The 16369-nt window shown below is 40.8% G+C and overlaps 2 protein-coding genes and 1 long non-coding RNA gene across 4 annotated transcripts; all 3 read left to right on the top strand.

Annotated features, from left to right (window-relative positions):
• Window positions 1-2596: 2596 nt before the first annotated feature.
• Window positions 2597-4350, top strand: LOC124267941. Its single transcript, XR_006896158.1, has 3 exons — window positions 2597-2955; window positions 3359-3423; window positions 3605-4350. It is a non-coding gene; the product is annotated as an uncharacterized LOC124267941 (long non-coding RNA).
• A 531-nt stretch (window positions 4351-4881) lies between these two features.
• Window positions 4882-5619, top strand: LOC124267978 (paraneoplastic antigen Ma1 homolog). Its single transcript, XM_046702984.1, has one exon. The coding sequence runs from the start codon at window positions 4882-4884 to the stop codon at window positions 5617-5619; it is 738 nt and encodes a 245-aa protein (XP_046558940.1).
• Window positions 5620-9206: 3587 nt separating this feature from the next.
• LOC124267929 lies at window positions 9207-11453 on the top strand. 2 transcript variants are annotated; one of them, XM_046702923.1, is made up of 3 exons: window positions 9207-10030; window positions 10948-11256; window positions 11438-11453. In XM_046702923.1, exons 1-2 carry the CDS (start codon window positions 9313-9315, stop codon window positions 10971-10973), a joined length of 744 nt encoding a protein of 247 aa, XP_046558879.1. In that variant the 5' UTR covers window positions 9207-9312; the 3' UTR covers window positions 10974-11256; window positions 11438-11453. The 2 variants fall into 2 exon arrangements, 1 of the variants encoding a protein (XP_046558879.1); XR_006896156.1 differs by lacking the exon at window positions 9207-10030 and adding an exon at window positions 10237-10787 and having other exon boundaries at window positions 11192-11256.
• The last annotated feature ends 4916 nt before the right edge of the window (window positions 11454-16369 follow it).

Below are 16369 nucleotides of genomic sequence, written 5' to 3'. Positions count from 1 at the left end.
TCTTTAAGAAAACCCTATTTTCAAATGATAATTTACATTATAAAAAAAATCGTTCATTGTTTTGACACTGAAATATTTATCCCTTGACATGCTTGACAGTGATTCTTTCATCACAAAGAATGCAAATTAGATCTTCGCCTTTTAACCAATACTCATGAGTATACCTAGTATGACCAATGCGTCATCGTCGCATAATGACCTCAAATCTGGACTGACAACCCAAGTAGGTGTAACCGATAGTTGGTTTTATTTGATGTAATTTTTTATATCTACTTGGGTGTCCCACTTCTTCTGCTTCAGATCACGGATATAAGATCTAATGATAGCTTTATAATCAGAGTATGGAATAAGAAGTGGTGTCACAGATTTGTTGAGTGCTGCCTTGGCAGCAAGATCGGCCATTGTGTTGCCAGAATTGCCAACGTGGCTGGGTAACCAACAGAGGACGATGTCATATTAGCCAGTAGCAAGCTAATTGTATAATTCTATTAAAAGTGAATGTTTGCAAGAAAGAGTTTTAATAGCCTGAGGGCACGAAAGAGAGTCTAAAAATAGCATATATTGTTTATATTTAGGGTGTTTTTAATATATTTAAGCGCTGTTTATATGGCGTTAGCTTCTGCTGTGAAAATAGAGCTGTTATTTGGTAATCTAGAAGAGACTGTTCTGATCCAATGACAGTTGCATAAGCAACCGCGCCACCATCCTTGGACCCATCTGTCAATAAGGATTTGTAAGTATTATATTCACTTTTTAATTGATTAAATTCTTGTCTATATTGTAATTCATTAGTTTCTGATTTTTTTAAGTGTTGCTAGTGTTAGGTCCACTTGTGGCCTCTACAGCAGCTGCCAAGGAGGAGAAAAGAAGACGGGAAGGAGATATATTTTCCAGCTCAATGCCAGCAGCAGAAAGGAAAGGTTTGGCTCTTAGTCCCAGAGGCGGAACAAAGAAGACTTTTGTTGTACAGATCCTCATAAAGAGGGTTGAAAACCCAGTTAAATGCAGGGTTAGACTCGTTAGAATAAAGTTTTGTTATATACTGCAATGATAATTTCATACGGCGTTGTGTAAGAGAGATGGTTAATCGGCTCCAAAACAGAGACTGTCAACAGGAGAAGTTCTTGAAGGATCCAAGACATAGTCTTAGGCCTTGATGGTGGACAGAATCAAGAATTTTAAGGTTACTTTTGCAGGCTCCACCATATACAATGGAGCCGTAATCAAGCTTCGAACGGACCAGTGATCGATATAGATGTACGACGGTAGTTTGATCCTCCCATTTAGAATTGAAACGATTTTCCAACAAGTCAAGTGCCTTCAGGCACTTGTTCTTGAGATATTTGATATGCGGAAGAAAAGTTAAATGGGTGTCGAAAATTAGGCCCAAGAACTTGGCCTCCTTTACAACTTTGATCGGAGTGCCATTTAAAAATAGTTCTTGGTCCTTATGAGGCTTATATTTTTCTACAAAAGTGTAGACAATTAGTTTTTGACTTAGAAAATTTAAAGCCGTTTTCAAGACACCATGTATTTATTTTGTTTAGACACACCTGCAGTTGCCGTTCAATAGTATGCATATTCTTACCGCAACAAGAAATATTAAAATCATCCACAAAAAGTGATCCATCAATTGAATCGTTTAAAACCCTGGATGAACTGTTGATCTTAATATTAAACAATGTGACGGACAAAATACTGCCTTGAGGGACACCCTGATCCTAATTATAATGATCAGACAGGGTTGAACCCACTCGGACTTGAAATTGCCTGTCTTTTAAAAACTGTGATATAAAAAGAGGTAAACGACCCCTTAAACCGAAATCATGTAAATCCTTTAAAATGCCATGCTTCCAGGTGGTATCGTACGCCTTCTCAAGATCAAAGCGATACAGCACGTTTTTTATTTATTATAGCATTTTTAACAAAGGATTCTAAACGTACCAAATGATCAATAGCACTACAATTTTTCCTGAAACCACATTGAATACTTGTTATGGGACTATTGGTTTCAAGATACCATGCTAATCTATTATTTACTATTCGTTTCATGGTTTTACAGACGCAACTCGTTAAAGAGATTGGTCTGTAATTAGACGGATCGGTATGATCCCGGCCAGGCTTTGGTATAGGGACTACTATGGCTTTACGCCACGAAGTTGGGAAATTCCCTATAGTCCATATTGTATCAAAAATATTTTTAAGTGTTTCCAAACATGATTCAGGTAAATGTTTCAAGAGCTGATAGTGTATATTATCAGCTCCTGTTGCTGTATCATGAGCTTGCTCAAGGGCAGTACATAACTCATGCATTGAAAAAAAATCATTGTAGTCTTCTCCATTGTCTGAGGTAATATTTATTCTTTTCTTCTCCTGTTGTTTCTGAAACTCAGGAACATAATTGGATGAAGACGAATGTTTGGCGAGAGTTTCACCAAGCTTATTGGCAATGTCAGCCTTATCAGTTAACAAATTATCACCATCCTTTAAATGGTGAACGGTAGATTTGGTGGAACCTTTGCCTTTTTATTCTTTGTATCATGTACCAAACCTTTACATCGGTGTGCGCGAATGTATTTTGAAACATAAACAGATTTTGTATATTTTAACATGTTGTAAATTGATTAGAATTCATGTAAATAAATGCTTTAAATTTCATTGCACAGCTTTAGTCATTTTATTTTATCATGATACTTAGCCTGCCTTAACTAACTATCACTCACAGCCAGTTCACTGAGCATGCTTACCGCATGTTCACCACACAGCACAATAACATAAGCCCTTCCCCACCTAGGTCCTTTTGTCTTTATAGCCAGCTTGGACAATCAGCTAATCTTTACACTTTTACACATTACAAGGTTTGTGGTCACTCCACATTCAATCTTCAGTGTGTCAACATGTCTTGTTCATTTTCTGGACATACCTTAGGATCATATCTTTGGATCATATTCTAAGGTAATTTGGATATTTTATCTATTTATTGTTCATGTATATCATTTGTAGATATAACTTGTAGTTGTATCAGTGTGTGTTAGTCTTAAATTAGTACTGTGAAGTTGGTGATAAATACTCTACATTCATTATAATGTAATATTAGTAACTTGATTATTAAAAGGCAAGGTTAACCACGTGAGCATGTGATGAATGGATGAACACAAGTATAGCTTTGTAATCATAAATGGGTGAATGAAAATAAGCACGAATGAATGAATGAATGAGGGTCTTATTTTGCATTGTTTTATATCTTGCTCAGCTACAGCCAAATTTGTGTTTGATTACTGTATCAGAGCTGAGAATGCTTTTGTATATGTTCATCATTAGCATGTCTGTATATATTATTGTTATTTTCTCTCTACAGGCAAACATTTAATACAGATACAGCAGCGTCCCCAGGTGTGAAATAAACCTAGGCCCACACACCTGGTAGGTTTATATGTTGTATATATGTCATGTATATCAAATGAAATACATTTGTACACAGTAATTGTTTACTGAAGCAACTATTTTGTAAAGTTATGACATACGTACGAATTATATGTGTATATCTGTGTTTGGATATGTGTATATTGCTGCATTTATTATATTGTACACCTGATTGTTTCAGGGTTGTCGTTTTCACCTATACCATATCTCCAATAAATCATCGGCCATTGAAGAACAACAAAAGTAGCGTCTGTTGTCTGTGCGTGACTGACGCAGTCCTGCTACATTGGAGCCCCCAGTGAGGAATGGCCTAACTGGAGATTTGAGGGCGAGCTTGCTGTCATCAACATTCGAGATCCTATCCACAACCGCTCACGGAACCATGACGTGATCAACGGTAACAACGTGACGCGAGGTGCGTTTTGTCCTGTGATATATACAACTTGTATCTTGTTACCTGCAGATATAGAGACACTTGAGTGTAGGTTGAACTACACATATTATACACTGTATGTACAGATCTGTACTGATGTTATACTTGACGTTTGCAAACGGCGGTTCAAGGAACCATTATTTAGACACGGAATTCATGTACACATGTTCATTATTTAATGCAAGTCAATGTTTGAACATGTTCTGAATTTTTGCTTGTACATTTTTCTGAATATCATGTACCCGGGTTGTGCCTGCGTGCACAATATTTCTTGGCCAATTTAGATCTTGTTGCATGCATGTGTTGTGAATACTTAGACTTAGAATGAGCGCTCATACACTTCAGTACTGACTTCCATAAACGTAGCTGTTATTTAGTGGGGTTTTATACCTCAACCTCGGTGATTGTGTGCGTGAATGAGAATACCCAACCTATATGAATGTTTGAGTTCCATGCAGTAAACCAAATAAAGTGCATTTATGCATTCATGTAAATAGACCAACAACTACGTTAATGTCATAAATAGGTGTTGTGTTGTTCAACAGGTTATGGTTATGGTTTGTTCTCTCTGCGTTTAGGCTTCTGGTTTCATGGATCATGAGTAATTGTGTTTCCTTCTGTTGGCTTGATGTTGTGGTTCATACGAATGGGTAGTCGTTGTGTTAGGTTTAGTCGACATACCCTATGGGTGTCCCCTTACTCTGCTGCCCCAGCCAATTCATGACCATCCCAAGCACTCAGTCACAACTAACACCTTCTCATGCATTTAGCCCTAAATTGTTTTGGGGTTTTGTTTTGTTTTGTCATCTTTCATGAAGTCAAATGGCCAGCTCATTTCGCGAACATTTGGACGTTTACCTATACGGTTACCACACCTGCTTTTCTTCGTTTACATTTGACTACTTCCCTCGTTTCTGTCACTATGACTGAACCAACACCAGAAGAAGTAAAGAATCTGATTGGGAGCTTTCAAGGCGCTCAAGACCTGGCCCAAGTCCGATAGCCCCGAGGACTTAGTACAATGGATGACGAGTTACACTCAGGCCAAGGTAGAGGCTGAAGATGAACCTCAAGGTGCAGTTAGTTCAGGAAAATTTCAGAAGCAATCTCCTTCTGGTTTTCCGTCACCAGTTACCTTGACACAAGCCCCAAGGTTACCATCCTTCTCAGGTGAACAGAAGGGCGAGACTTCATTCGAAGTCTGGAAGTACCAAGTTGAATGTTTGCTACAGAACAAATCGTTGTCTCAACAAGTTGTTGCCAATACTGTGCAGCATTCTTTACGCGGGAAGGCAGCCACTATTGCTATGTGCCTAGGGCCAGAAGCTGATTTAAAACAGCTCATCTCAAAGTTAGAAAGTATTTTCGGCAGTGTTGACAGGAACCAGTCATTGTTAGCATGCTTTTATGGTGCACGCCAGGGAGAGTCAGAAGATGTTGCTGTATGGGATTGTAGGCTCGAACACCTACTGAACCAGGCTGCAACACAGGGATCCATCCCACTAGAGACCAGGAGTGAGATGTTGAGGACCCAGCTATGGTCAGGATCTAAACCAGATCTGCGAGATCTGACAGCACATGTATTTGACCAGGGCAACAGTTATGAAGATCTCCTACGAGCTCTTCGGCGAGCAGAGGCTGACTTACAGCAAAGGGGAGCAAGGACTGGGAAGAAGGGTGCAACCCCCAATATGGCCGCTGTAGCAGTCCAGGGATCCAGAGATGAAGGAGATCAAGGGGATCTTGAAACAGTTAACAACTGAAGTTGCCGAGCTGAAGAAGCAACGGGACACTTCTTATTCTGACGACAGGACACCATGGCAATACTCACATGGCCATCAGGGATTTAATACAGCGGTTGGGTCAGAATCATACTGGCATCCACAACACCCATCTCAGGAGCAGCATTGGTCATTGCCCCCGACAGGACCACAGGTTCAAAGGTGGAATCAACCAACTTCAAGAACTCCCAGGACCAGCATCGTTCTAGACGTCCAGACACCCAAGAGCCTATTTGCTTTCAGATGTAAACAGCCAGGACACTTACAGTATGGATGTCGAGTTAGGCTGGATCATTCCAAGTTCTCTTTAAACAGGAAGACGCCTATGGACGGGCAAACCATAGGCTTTGGTCACAAACGCCCACCCAACAGCAGTCAGCAGGTAGCCACCCTGATAGGTAAACCTAATGAAGGAACAGTTTTTGTAAATGGGATAGAGGCAAGAGCCTTATTGGATACTGGGTCAACAGTGTCAACTGTGTCCCATAGTTTTTACGTTCGCTCCCTACCAGCTACACCCCTACAGCCCTTAGATGCTATTCTGAAGATAGAGTGTGCAGATGGCCAGCATCTCCCTTATGATGGGTTTATAGAGGTTGAAGTACAGGGTGTAGGTGCAACCTCAGCTAAACTGCCTTGCATTATGCTTGTGGTCCCTGATACCCCGTATAACACCACAGTCCCAGTGCTGCTAGGCACAAATATTTTATCTTGCTACATGGATGAATGCAAGAATCAGTATGGAAGCCGATTCCTTCAAAAGGCTGATATCCATACACCATGGTATATGGCATTCCGCAATATGCTCTTACAAGAGAGGGAACTGGCAAGGCATAACTATTCGTTAGGTAAGGTTCGCAGTGCTGAACATGGTCGTTTTACCATTCTACCTAACACTGAGAGGGTTATCCAGGGATATTTGTGCAAGCCTATAGTCTACAAAGACACCTGTGCTGTTGTACAACCGACCAAGAACTCTGCTATTCCACCTGATCTAGACATTGCACCAACCATTGTCGATTTTCATCACGATGAAAAGATCATGGTTCAAGTTCATGTTTCTAATGTCACCACAAGGACTGTATCTATTCCAACAAGAGCCCTGTTATGCGAGCTTCAAGTTGTCTCCATTGAAGATCTCCCAGCCAAAACACCTACCCAGGATGAAGGTCAACAGGCCATGGACTTAATGGATTTCAATGAGGCTGATGTCACGCCTGAACAACTCAGACTTGGAAAGGAAACCATTTCACAGTTTCTTGATGTATTTTCCACGGGCGAACAGGACATTGGACATGTGACAACAGTGAAACATAGGATTGACCTTGAAGATGACCGACCCTTCAAGCAGAGGCACAGAAGGATTCCACCCGCCATGTACCAAGAAGTGAAGGAACATCTTCAACAACTTCTTACAAGTGGAGTCATCCGTCATTCCTTCTCACCCTGGTCATCTAATGTTGTATTGGTGCGTAAGAAAAGCGGAAAATTACGCATGTGTGTGGACTTCCGACAGCTTAACCAACAGACCATAAAGGACTCCTACGCTCTGCCACGCATAGAGGAGATGTTTGATGCCCTTGCAGGATCCAAATTCTACAGCACCTTGGACATGAAAAGCGGATATCATCAAGTGGAGATTGAAGAGTGCCACAAGGAGAGAACAGCCTTCACCGTTGGTCCATTAGGTTTTTCGAATACAACCGTATGCCATTTGACTTTGCAATAGCCCAGCAACATATCAGAGGCTCATGGCTGAGTGTTTCGATGGACTCCACCTCAAAATATGTCTAATTTACCTGGACGATATTATCGTGTTCTCCACAACCTATGACGAACATCTGGAGCGTCTTCAACAGATCCTTCAAAGAGTCAGAGACACTGGAATGAAGCTCACCCCAGACAAGTGCTCCTTCTTCAAGACTAAGATCAAATTTCTTGGACATGTCGTCTCAGAACATGGTATAGAAGCTGATCCAGATAAGGTACAACGGATCAAGGATTGGCCTATTCCTGGAAATCCTGAGGAAGTTCGAAAGTTTCTGGGATTTACAGGATACTACCGTAAGTTTGTACGAGACTTTGCGAAGATTGCCAAACCATTAACTTCCTTAATGCCCAGTACAAGACCCAAGAAACGTGGAAATACAAGAACTGCAGATGCTGATAAACCTTTTCTGTGGGGACCGTCTCAACAATCAGCATTCTGTCAGCTCAAGGATCTTCTCACTTCACCACCTGTCCTTGGATATGCTGATTACAGCAAGTCATTCGAGGTGCACACTGATGCCAGCACCTGTGGCCTAGGTGCAGTTCTGTACCAAGAACAGGAAGGAATTAAAAGAGTCATCAGCTACGCAAGTAGAGGGCTTAGCAAGTCTGAGGGTAACTATTCAGCTCATCGCCTTGAGTTTCTAGCACTCAAGTGGGCGGTGACTGAAAAGTTCCACGATTATCTGTATGGTAATAGCTTTACTGTCTACACAGATAATAACCCTCTTACTTATGTACTCACCACAGCCAAACTTGATGCCACAGGACACCGATGGCTGGCAGCTTTAGCTGCATACAACTTCGACATTGTCTACAGGCCAGGCCTCAATAATGCGGATGCGGATGGACTCTCCAGACTCCCGGGAATAGAGGATTGCCATCAACAGTCCCAGATGCCAGCTGAGTCAGTTAGAGCAGTATGCAATACTCTGCAAGGTCACCCTGTTATACAGTCACTATCCTTCTCCATATCACCAGAGGTCACAGATATGGATCCACCTGGACAGCATCTCACAGCAATGACACAGCGAGACTGGAGAATGGCTCAGTCTTCAGATGACATTCTGAGACCATGGATAGCGCTGGTTAAAGCAAGGAAGAAACCAAGACGACAGGATTATCCACCATGTCCAGCTAATAATGCTTTTTATCGGCACTTTGACAGCTTGACATTACAGAGTGGAGTTCTGTACAGAAAGGTTATCCTGGATGGACAAGAGCGACAACAGCTGGTATTGCCTTCTGCCTTTATTGATGATGCATTGCGAGGATTGCACGATGATGTTGGACATCTTGGGAGAGACCGCACATTATCACTCCTACGTGACCGTTTCTTCTGGCCAGGAATGCACAAGGATGTGGAGGATTACATTCAAAGATGTGGCCGATGTTTACGCAGGAAGTCTCCTACCAATGCTCGTGCACCTCTGATGAACATAACTACCACCCAGCCCTTGGAGTTAGTCTGTCTTGACTTTTTGTCTCTAGAAGCTTCTAAAGGAGGTCATCAGTATGTACTTGTCATAACTGACCATTTTACAAGATATGCACAAGCGATTCCAACACGCAACATGACTGCAAAAACAACAGCAGAAGTGTTCTTTAGAAACTTCATTCTACACTATGGCATTCCCAAGCGTATACATAGTGACCAGGGGAGCTAATTTTGAGAGCCGTCTGATGAAGGAACTATGTACCATCTTGGGAATGGAGAAAAGCAGGACAACTCCATATCATCCAATGGGCAATGGAATGGTTGAGCGTTTCAACAGGACACTGCTCAGCATGCTCGGAACTCTACAGCCTGACAAGAAGACGGATTGGAAGAGCTATGTTGCTCCCCTTGTCCATGCATATAACAGTACTAGGCATGAATCCACCAACCATTCCCCATTTTACTTGATGTTTGGTCGAGAGCCTCGCCTGCCAATTGATCTGGCTTTTGGCATTGAAACCAGCCAGGGACATGGATCAGTTTCATCATACGGGGATTCTCTTCGAAAGAAACTTCAAGAGGCTTATGAGCTAGCAGCCAGAGCATCAGAGACAGCCAAAGATAGACAGAAGACTGGTTATGACTTGAAAGTGCGTGGCGCGATTGTTCAGACTGGAGACAGAGTGCTAGTAAAGGCGCTTGCCTTTGATGGAAAACATAAGTTGGCAGATCGCTGGGAAGAGGATCCGTTTGTTGTTCTCTCGCAGCCAAACCAGGATATCCCTGTGTTTGTTGTGCAGAGAGAAACGGGAGAGGGGAGGAAGAGGACCCTTCATCGGAATCACCTCTTACCTATAGGATCAATTGCCATTTCTGAGGCACCGGCTACACCAAAGCCAGCACCGGCGCCAAGATCCAGGACGTCTATAGGATCAGTTCCCATTTCCAACGCACCTGCTACACCAAAGCCAACACCTGCACCAAGATCCAGGAAACCGACCAAACCAGTCACCGAATCATCAGTGGAATCAGAAGACACTCAGGACAATGAGTCAGAGGAGGAAGATCTGTTGATAATTCCAGCAGTTCCTGATGACGAGACTTTCATCAGTGGGAGTACTGTGGACAAGGATACATCTATCTCACAGACAAGTGGTGACGACCAGGTGTCTGCTGAGACAGATGGTAATGCTTCTGGTGGTGACGACCACGTGCAGACTGATACTAGTGAAGACTGCACAGAAGCAGAACCTGAAGACGCATCAGAGCAAGAAGACTCATTTGGAAGGGAATCTCCTCCTGTAACTCCTGTAGTTGTCTCAAGACCAACACCACTTCCACGACGCTCTGGACACCAATCTAAGAAACCAACATGGCAGACGTCCGGGGAATATGTGATGTGCCAGACTTCTGATCCAGATTGGCATCAGAAGAGTCGACGCATAAAACAGTTAGTTGCTACCGGCGTCATTGGTCACATCAGCAGTGGCATTTCCAAAGCACTACTTTCACTCATTGACGAACCCCAAGAATGACGTGGACGTCATTTTCCACAGGAGGGAAGTATGTGGCAGTAACAGATTTTGTATATTTTAACATGTTGTAAATTGATTAGAATTCATGTAAATAAATGCTTTAAATTTCATTGCACAGCTTTAGTCATTTTATTTTATCATGATACTTAGCCTGCCTTAACTAACTATCACTCACAGCCAGTTCACTGAGCATGCTTACCGCATGTTCACCACACAGCACAATAACATAAGCCCTTCCCCACCTACGTTCTTTTGTCTTTATAGCCAGCTTGGGCAATCAGCGTAGCTTTACACTTTTACACATTACAAGGTTTGTGGTCACTCCACATTCAATCTTCAGTGTGTCAACATGTCTTGTTCATTTTCTGGACATACCTTTGGATCATATCTTTGGATCATATTCTAAGGTAATTTGGATATTTTATCTATTTATTGTTCATGTATATCATTTGTAGATATAACTTGTAGTTGTATCAGTGTGTGTTAGTCTTAAATTAGTACTGTGAAGTTGGTGATAAATACTCTACATTCATTATAATGTAATATTAGTAACATGATTATTAAAAGGCAAGGTTAACCACGTGAGCATGTGATGAATGGATGAACACAAGTATAGCTTTGTAATCATAAATGGGTGAATGAAAATAAGCACGAATGAATGAATGAATGAATGAGGTCTTATTTTGCATTGTTTTATATCTTGCTCAGCTACAGCCAAATTTGTGTTTGATTACTGTATCAGTGCTGAGAATGCTTTTGTATATGTTCATCATTAGCATGTCTGTATATATTATTGTTATTTTCTCTACAGGCAAACATTTAATACAGATACAGCAGCGTCCCCAGGTGTGAAATAAACCTAGGCCCACACACCTGGTAGGTTTATATGTTGTATATATGTCATGTATATCAAATGAAATACATTTGTACACAGTAATTGTTTACTGAAGCAACTATTTTGTAAAGTTATGACATATGTACGAATTATATGTGTATATCTGTGTTTGGATATGTGTATATTGCTGCATTTATTATATTGTACACCTGATTGTTTCAGGGTTGTCGTTTTCACCACCATATACCATAAATCATCCAATAAATCATCGGCCATTGAAGAACAACAAAAAGTAGCGTCTGTTGTCCTGTGCGCGGGTTGTGACTGACGCAGTCCTGCTACAGCACAACGTGAGTGCCATGTGCAGTGTACAGTTTGGAGATTGGTATTTAGAGGGACAGGGCTATGTATTATACCCAGTCGTACCAAAATGGATGCACCTCCTGTTGCTTTATCTCCTATGGGAGAAAAAATGTGATAATCACTGTAATGTCGTAGATTAAAGTTTTCTGTATTTTTTAGATATGCCTCTTGTAGACATAATGCTCATGGTTTAAAATCCTGTATTAATAATAGTATCACATTAAAGTTATTCCTTAGTCCTCTGCAATTCCATTGTATTAAAGTCGGCAATTGAGTCATGGTGGCTCAATTAGCGATCGTTGACGGGTGTGTGAGGAACTGTACCTCTGCCTGTCCTGTGAGGACGGAGTAACCTCCACTGAGTTGAACCGCTAAAGGTAAAGGGACAGAAGGTGTTTTGTCTTTTGTTAGTTGTTTTCCTTTCTTCTTTTTTAAGTTGGTCTCTGGCTGGTTTTGACATAGACTTTTGAGATAGGATCATGGAATCAATTTCATCTGTCTGGGAACCAGACGTAGATTGAGTGACTGGGGTAGTTGGTGTCATGGCTGACGTTGATGAAAAAGGTTGAGCTGACTTGAGCCAAGTCAAGTCAGTCTGACATGCAGTAGAGCTCATTTCTGCAGAGCGGTTGACTGCGGCGGAATATGGGATATTTAATTGAGGTGAAGACTGACTTGTGAAAAGTTTCTTGGCCTCAAGATAAAGAATATTCTTTTCACATTTGATTTTCATAATTTTCGATTCCCTTTGCTATATAGGGCAGGACCTGGATGAAGCAGCATGTGGGCCGTCACAGTTTGCACATTTAAAATCGTTCTGACAGTCTGTACTGTCATGGTTGTCTGCACAACGATGACACACTGCAGAATTACGGCATGAATGAGACCCATGTCCGAAATGCTGACACTTGTAACACCGAAGTGGATTGGGGACATACACATCCACCCCGATGTTAAAGTAACCTGCTTTGATAGATTGCGGAATCGAAGAGCTGGCAAAAGTCAACAGATACGTATTTGTTTTAGTAAAGATTCCCTCTGTCTTGATGGTGAAACCCTTTACTGCCGTAACACCTTGGTCCTCAAGCTCTGTAGCAATGTCTTCTTCACTCATATCATACAAACACAGTGCCCAGTCACGTATGATACCACGACAAGTATTTAGAGTTCTGTGCACAGACACAGCAACCTCAACATTTGCACATGTTTTAATCGATAACAAATTGAGAGATTGCTGCCTCCGTGCACATTGCACCAGAAGTGACCCAGTACGGATACGAGTGACATTCTTTACCTCGCCACAAATCCCAAAGATAGCTTTTGAAATAGCAAAAGGGTTTAGTTTAATTGGCAGAAAAGCCGTAGCTCCAATAACTAAGAATCGAGCCCACGTTTGCAGACATATTTGCGTTTGAGTGATCTAACTCGTTCAGTCGCCTCTTCTTTTCATTCCGAGATGAAACAACTTGTGGGGACGCCATAATGAAAGGAAAATAATTCAGCATCCCTGCTCCCCACCCACCATGGAGTGTCAACAAGGACGATGTGAATTAGCACCGGATCTCCAAGATGATGACACCAGGGATACAGGGATGTTATACTCCAGCAATTAAATATACCAATTAAATAGCAGGTTGGTTCTTGCACATGACAAGAAATTGGACACATATTGAAATTGGAGGTCAACATCACCAGATTGGCCCATGAGCCACCGCCTTCTGGCGTAGGACTCTAGGCAATATAAAGTTATCAATAATTTAAACATTGCAAACCAAATTTCCAAGACCTAAATGATAATTTATTGTGCAAATATAATCACCATGCACAGGGCTTGGTGTGACCAGCCGATTGATAGAACCGGGCCAGTTATACCACCCGTCTAGGTGAAGTCAGGGGCGAAGTGGTGTGTTGGGCAAAGGAACACTGTTCCTGGAAACCACTGCCCTCAACCACCAGACTCCCGTCCTCCACCGACACAGGGGCGCAACCCACGGCAAACGGGTTGGTGGACCAAATATACCCCCGGGTCCACAACGGGGGGTTGAACAGCGCTTAGCGTTACCAAGCACCCACCACGAGGAGGTGGCTCTTCACGGGTGCCCAGTAACAGGAGGATACTGGAGATGATTGGTGGGATAAAGAGACTATGTTCCAGCAATATCACAGCGGGGGACACTAGAAATGGGCTTCACACATTGTACACAAGTGGAGAATCCGATTCTTCGATATGACGTAAGAAATCTTTAACTACAAGGATATCAGATATCCCGATCACCAGATCCGAAATTTATGACAGCACCACTGCCTTTGAAACAAAAGAATCGGCTGGTCTTGACAACATTCTTAGTGAATACCTTAAACATTCATATGCTGTTATCACACCAAAGAAGAAAGAAAGGGAAACCTCTGTTCCTGATAATTATGTCTTTGTAAGCCCCTGAAGAATATTTTCTGTGCAGTTTTACATTAATTTTGAACAAGCGATTAGTAAATTGGGCTGCACCACATGGCAAATAAGTGATCCTCAGTTTGGGTTAAGACAATGATATTCAGATGTTGATGATTATATTTCAAATGCTATCGTTCATCGTTATCTCTCACGTAAAGGGGGTTAATCGTATGCAGCATTAATGACTTTTCTGAATCCTTCGATTCTATTCAGCGCCATCCTCTTTGGAAGGTTTTCTACAAAAATGGTTCGAGTACTAAAGTGGATATCCAATCCATATTCAGAAACGTAAAGGCTTGAGTTCGTTTAAACAACAGTGTTAGGTACCCGGTGTTGATCTTAATGTTGAAACTAGAAGTTAACCTAGAATCAGTCCTTGAAAGAAGAAGGTGTGAAACCAACGAAAAACAAAGAAGTGTTATATACTACCCATCAAAAGTTTACTCACTTAAAGCACTCACAATATGCTTCCCCTAACTTGGGGGAACAAACTGCAAACCTTATGCAGATAAATTGCATGAGGATCATGCATCAAATTGCTGAAAATCATGTGCAAATATCGTGCACGTGAACAGCTGCGTTTCGGTGTAAAGTTTTGTTAAGAATTCACCAATTTTCACTGAGTTTCATCATTTCTTGAACTCATGACAATAATCTTTTCAACTGTACGAATTTGTTGTACAGTACATCAGTTCATGTGTAAACAGTACCTTTAAACAGTATGGAATATTTTGCAAAATCTAGTGGCTACATTTCACTAGTGAGTCTAAACTTTTGATGGGTAGTATAGAATCTACAATTGTGTTCTATATTAATGTTAACTACAAAGGTATTACAATGGTAGTACGAAAAGGTGACAGTACAATTTCAAAGTCAATATAAGACAAAAGCAGTGATAATAGCAAAAAGGACAGTGATGGCAATATTCACCTCCCTGCAACAGTGATCAAGCTCCTAGAAGGCCTTGGCTGAATATCCCGGGTAAAAAATACATTACACAACTGCTGGTCTCCTTGTAACTTGAGATGTAGTGTGAACTGCGAGGCCAGAATTAGCTCTATATATGTGCATACGAAAACACTATCCGAAATTACTGTAATATTCTCGGGATTAGAGCATTCTGGAAAGTCCCATGCAGCTGCAACGCCTTGTAGAACCTTCCAGATGTCTTAGTCAAAATATAGTACAAGTCGTATCATCGAACAAGTATAGATAAAGCACACATCTGCCCATTACATAATATTCAAAGAAACAATGCAATAAACAAATACAGTTACACAATGAATAAGACTGTCATATTAAAGCAAACAGTGTAACTGGTACATTTGATTGTGGGTTATGACAATGGGCTATGACAATGATGTATGCTTATCTCTTTCTGTTTCTAATTGATATTGATAAGTGAAATTAAACATACTTGTCATTTTGGTTTTTGTCATATTTTTATGCTTCTAATTGTTAATAAACTTATTTTGTTGGCCAATATTCTTATTCACTTACAAATATAGTGTGTATATACTGTATGGTTACTGCTGTAAACGGCAAATGTTAATCTGTCGAAAAAGAAAATAGTTGATTATGAAAAGGGTGAGGTTTATCCAGCGGTGTCCTCCCATTACGCAGACAGCCAGTTCGCAGACACCTTAAAACAACAACATTTACGGTTCAGTGAACAGATTATCTACTACCTGTTACCTACACATTATGATGGAATAGTCCAAATAAAAAAACAGGAACAAACTGAAGCTATATTACTTATTTTGAAAGATGGACGAAAAGACAGTAATTTGAAATTTTATTGCTGCAATATACAAACAATTTATTTTCATAAACATTTCGGTTTAACCTTAACCTGTTGTATCATTATGAATCAAATAAAGACAAATGGGAACCTAAATATAATTCATATGGAATAAAGAAGTTATATGTTTTGCACACAATATTATGATATATGACGAGTGCACTTAATTACGATTTATTTAGAATAAATATTCAAAATATGACGCATCATGTCAATGTGGCCATGGATGTGAGAACGATTTTCATTACTTCTTTGAATATCCATTGTATGCTATTCAAAGACATAAACTGTTACAATCTTTAGAAAGTATTGTTAAAATCAGAACGCTGATTGGTATTACATGTAATCTGATCTTACATGGCAATGCAGGTGTCTCATTTACTGCAAATCAGAAATGTTTTCAAATATGTACATATCTATATCTATCCAACAAAACGTTTTCTCAGTTAACTTCTGTTGTACATATGCTATTATTGGGAGGGGGCTTTTCTATCAATAAGCTCAATCAAACCTCTCAGTGACAAACCTGTTTTATATTCGA

The sequence above is a fragment of the Haliotis rubra genome, unplaced genomic scaffold (assembly GCF_003918875.1).
Source record: "Haliotis rubra isolate DU_JTF1 unplaced genomic scaffold, ASM391887v1 Scf1007, whole genome shotgun sequence".
Classification (NCBI taxonomy): domain Eukaryota; kingdom Metazoa; phylum Mollusca; class Gastropoda; order Lepetellida; family Haliotidae; genus Haliotis; species Haliotis rubra.
Note: the sequence above shows the minus strand (reverse complement) of the source record. Positions and strands in the feature narration are given on the sequence as shown.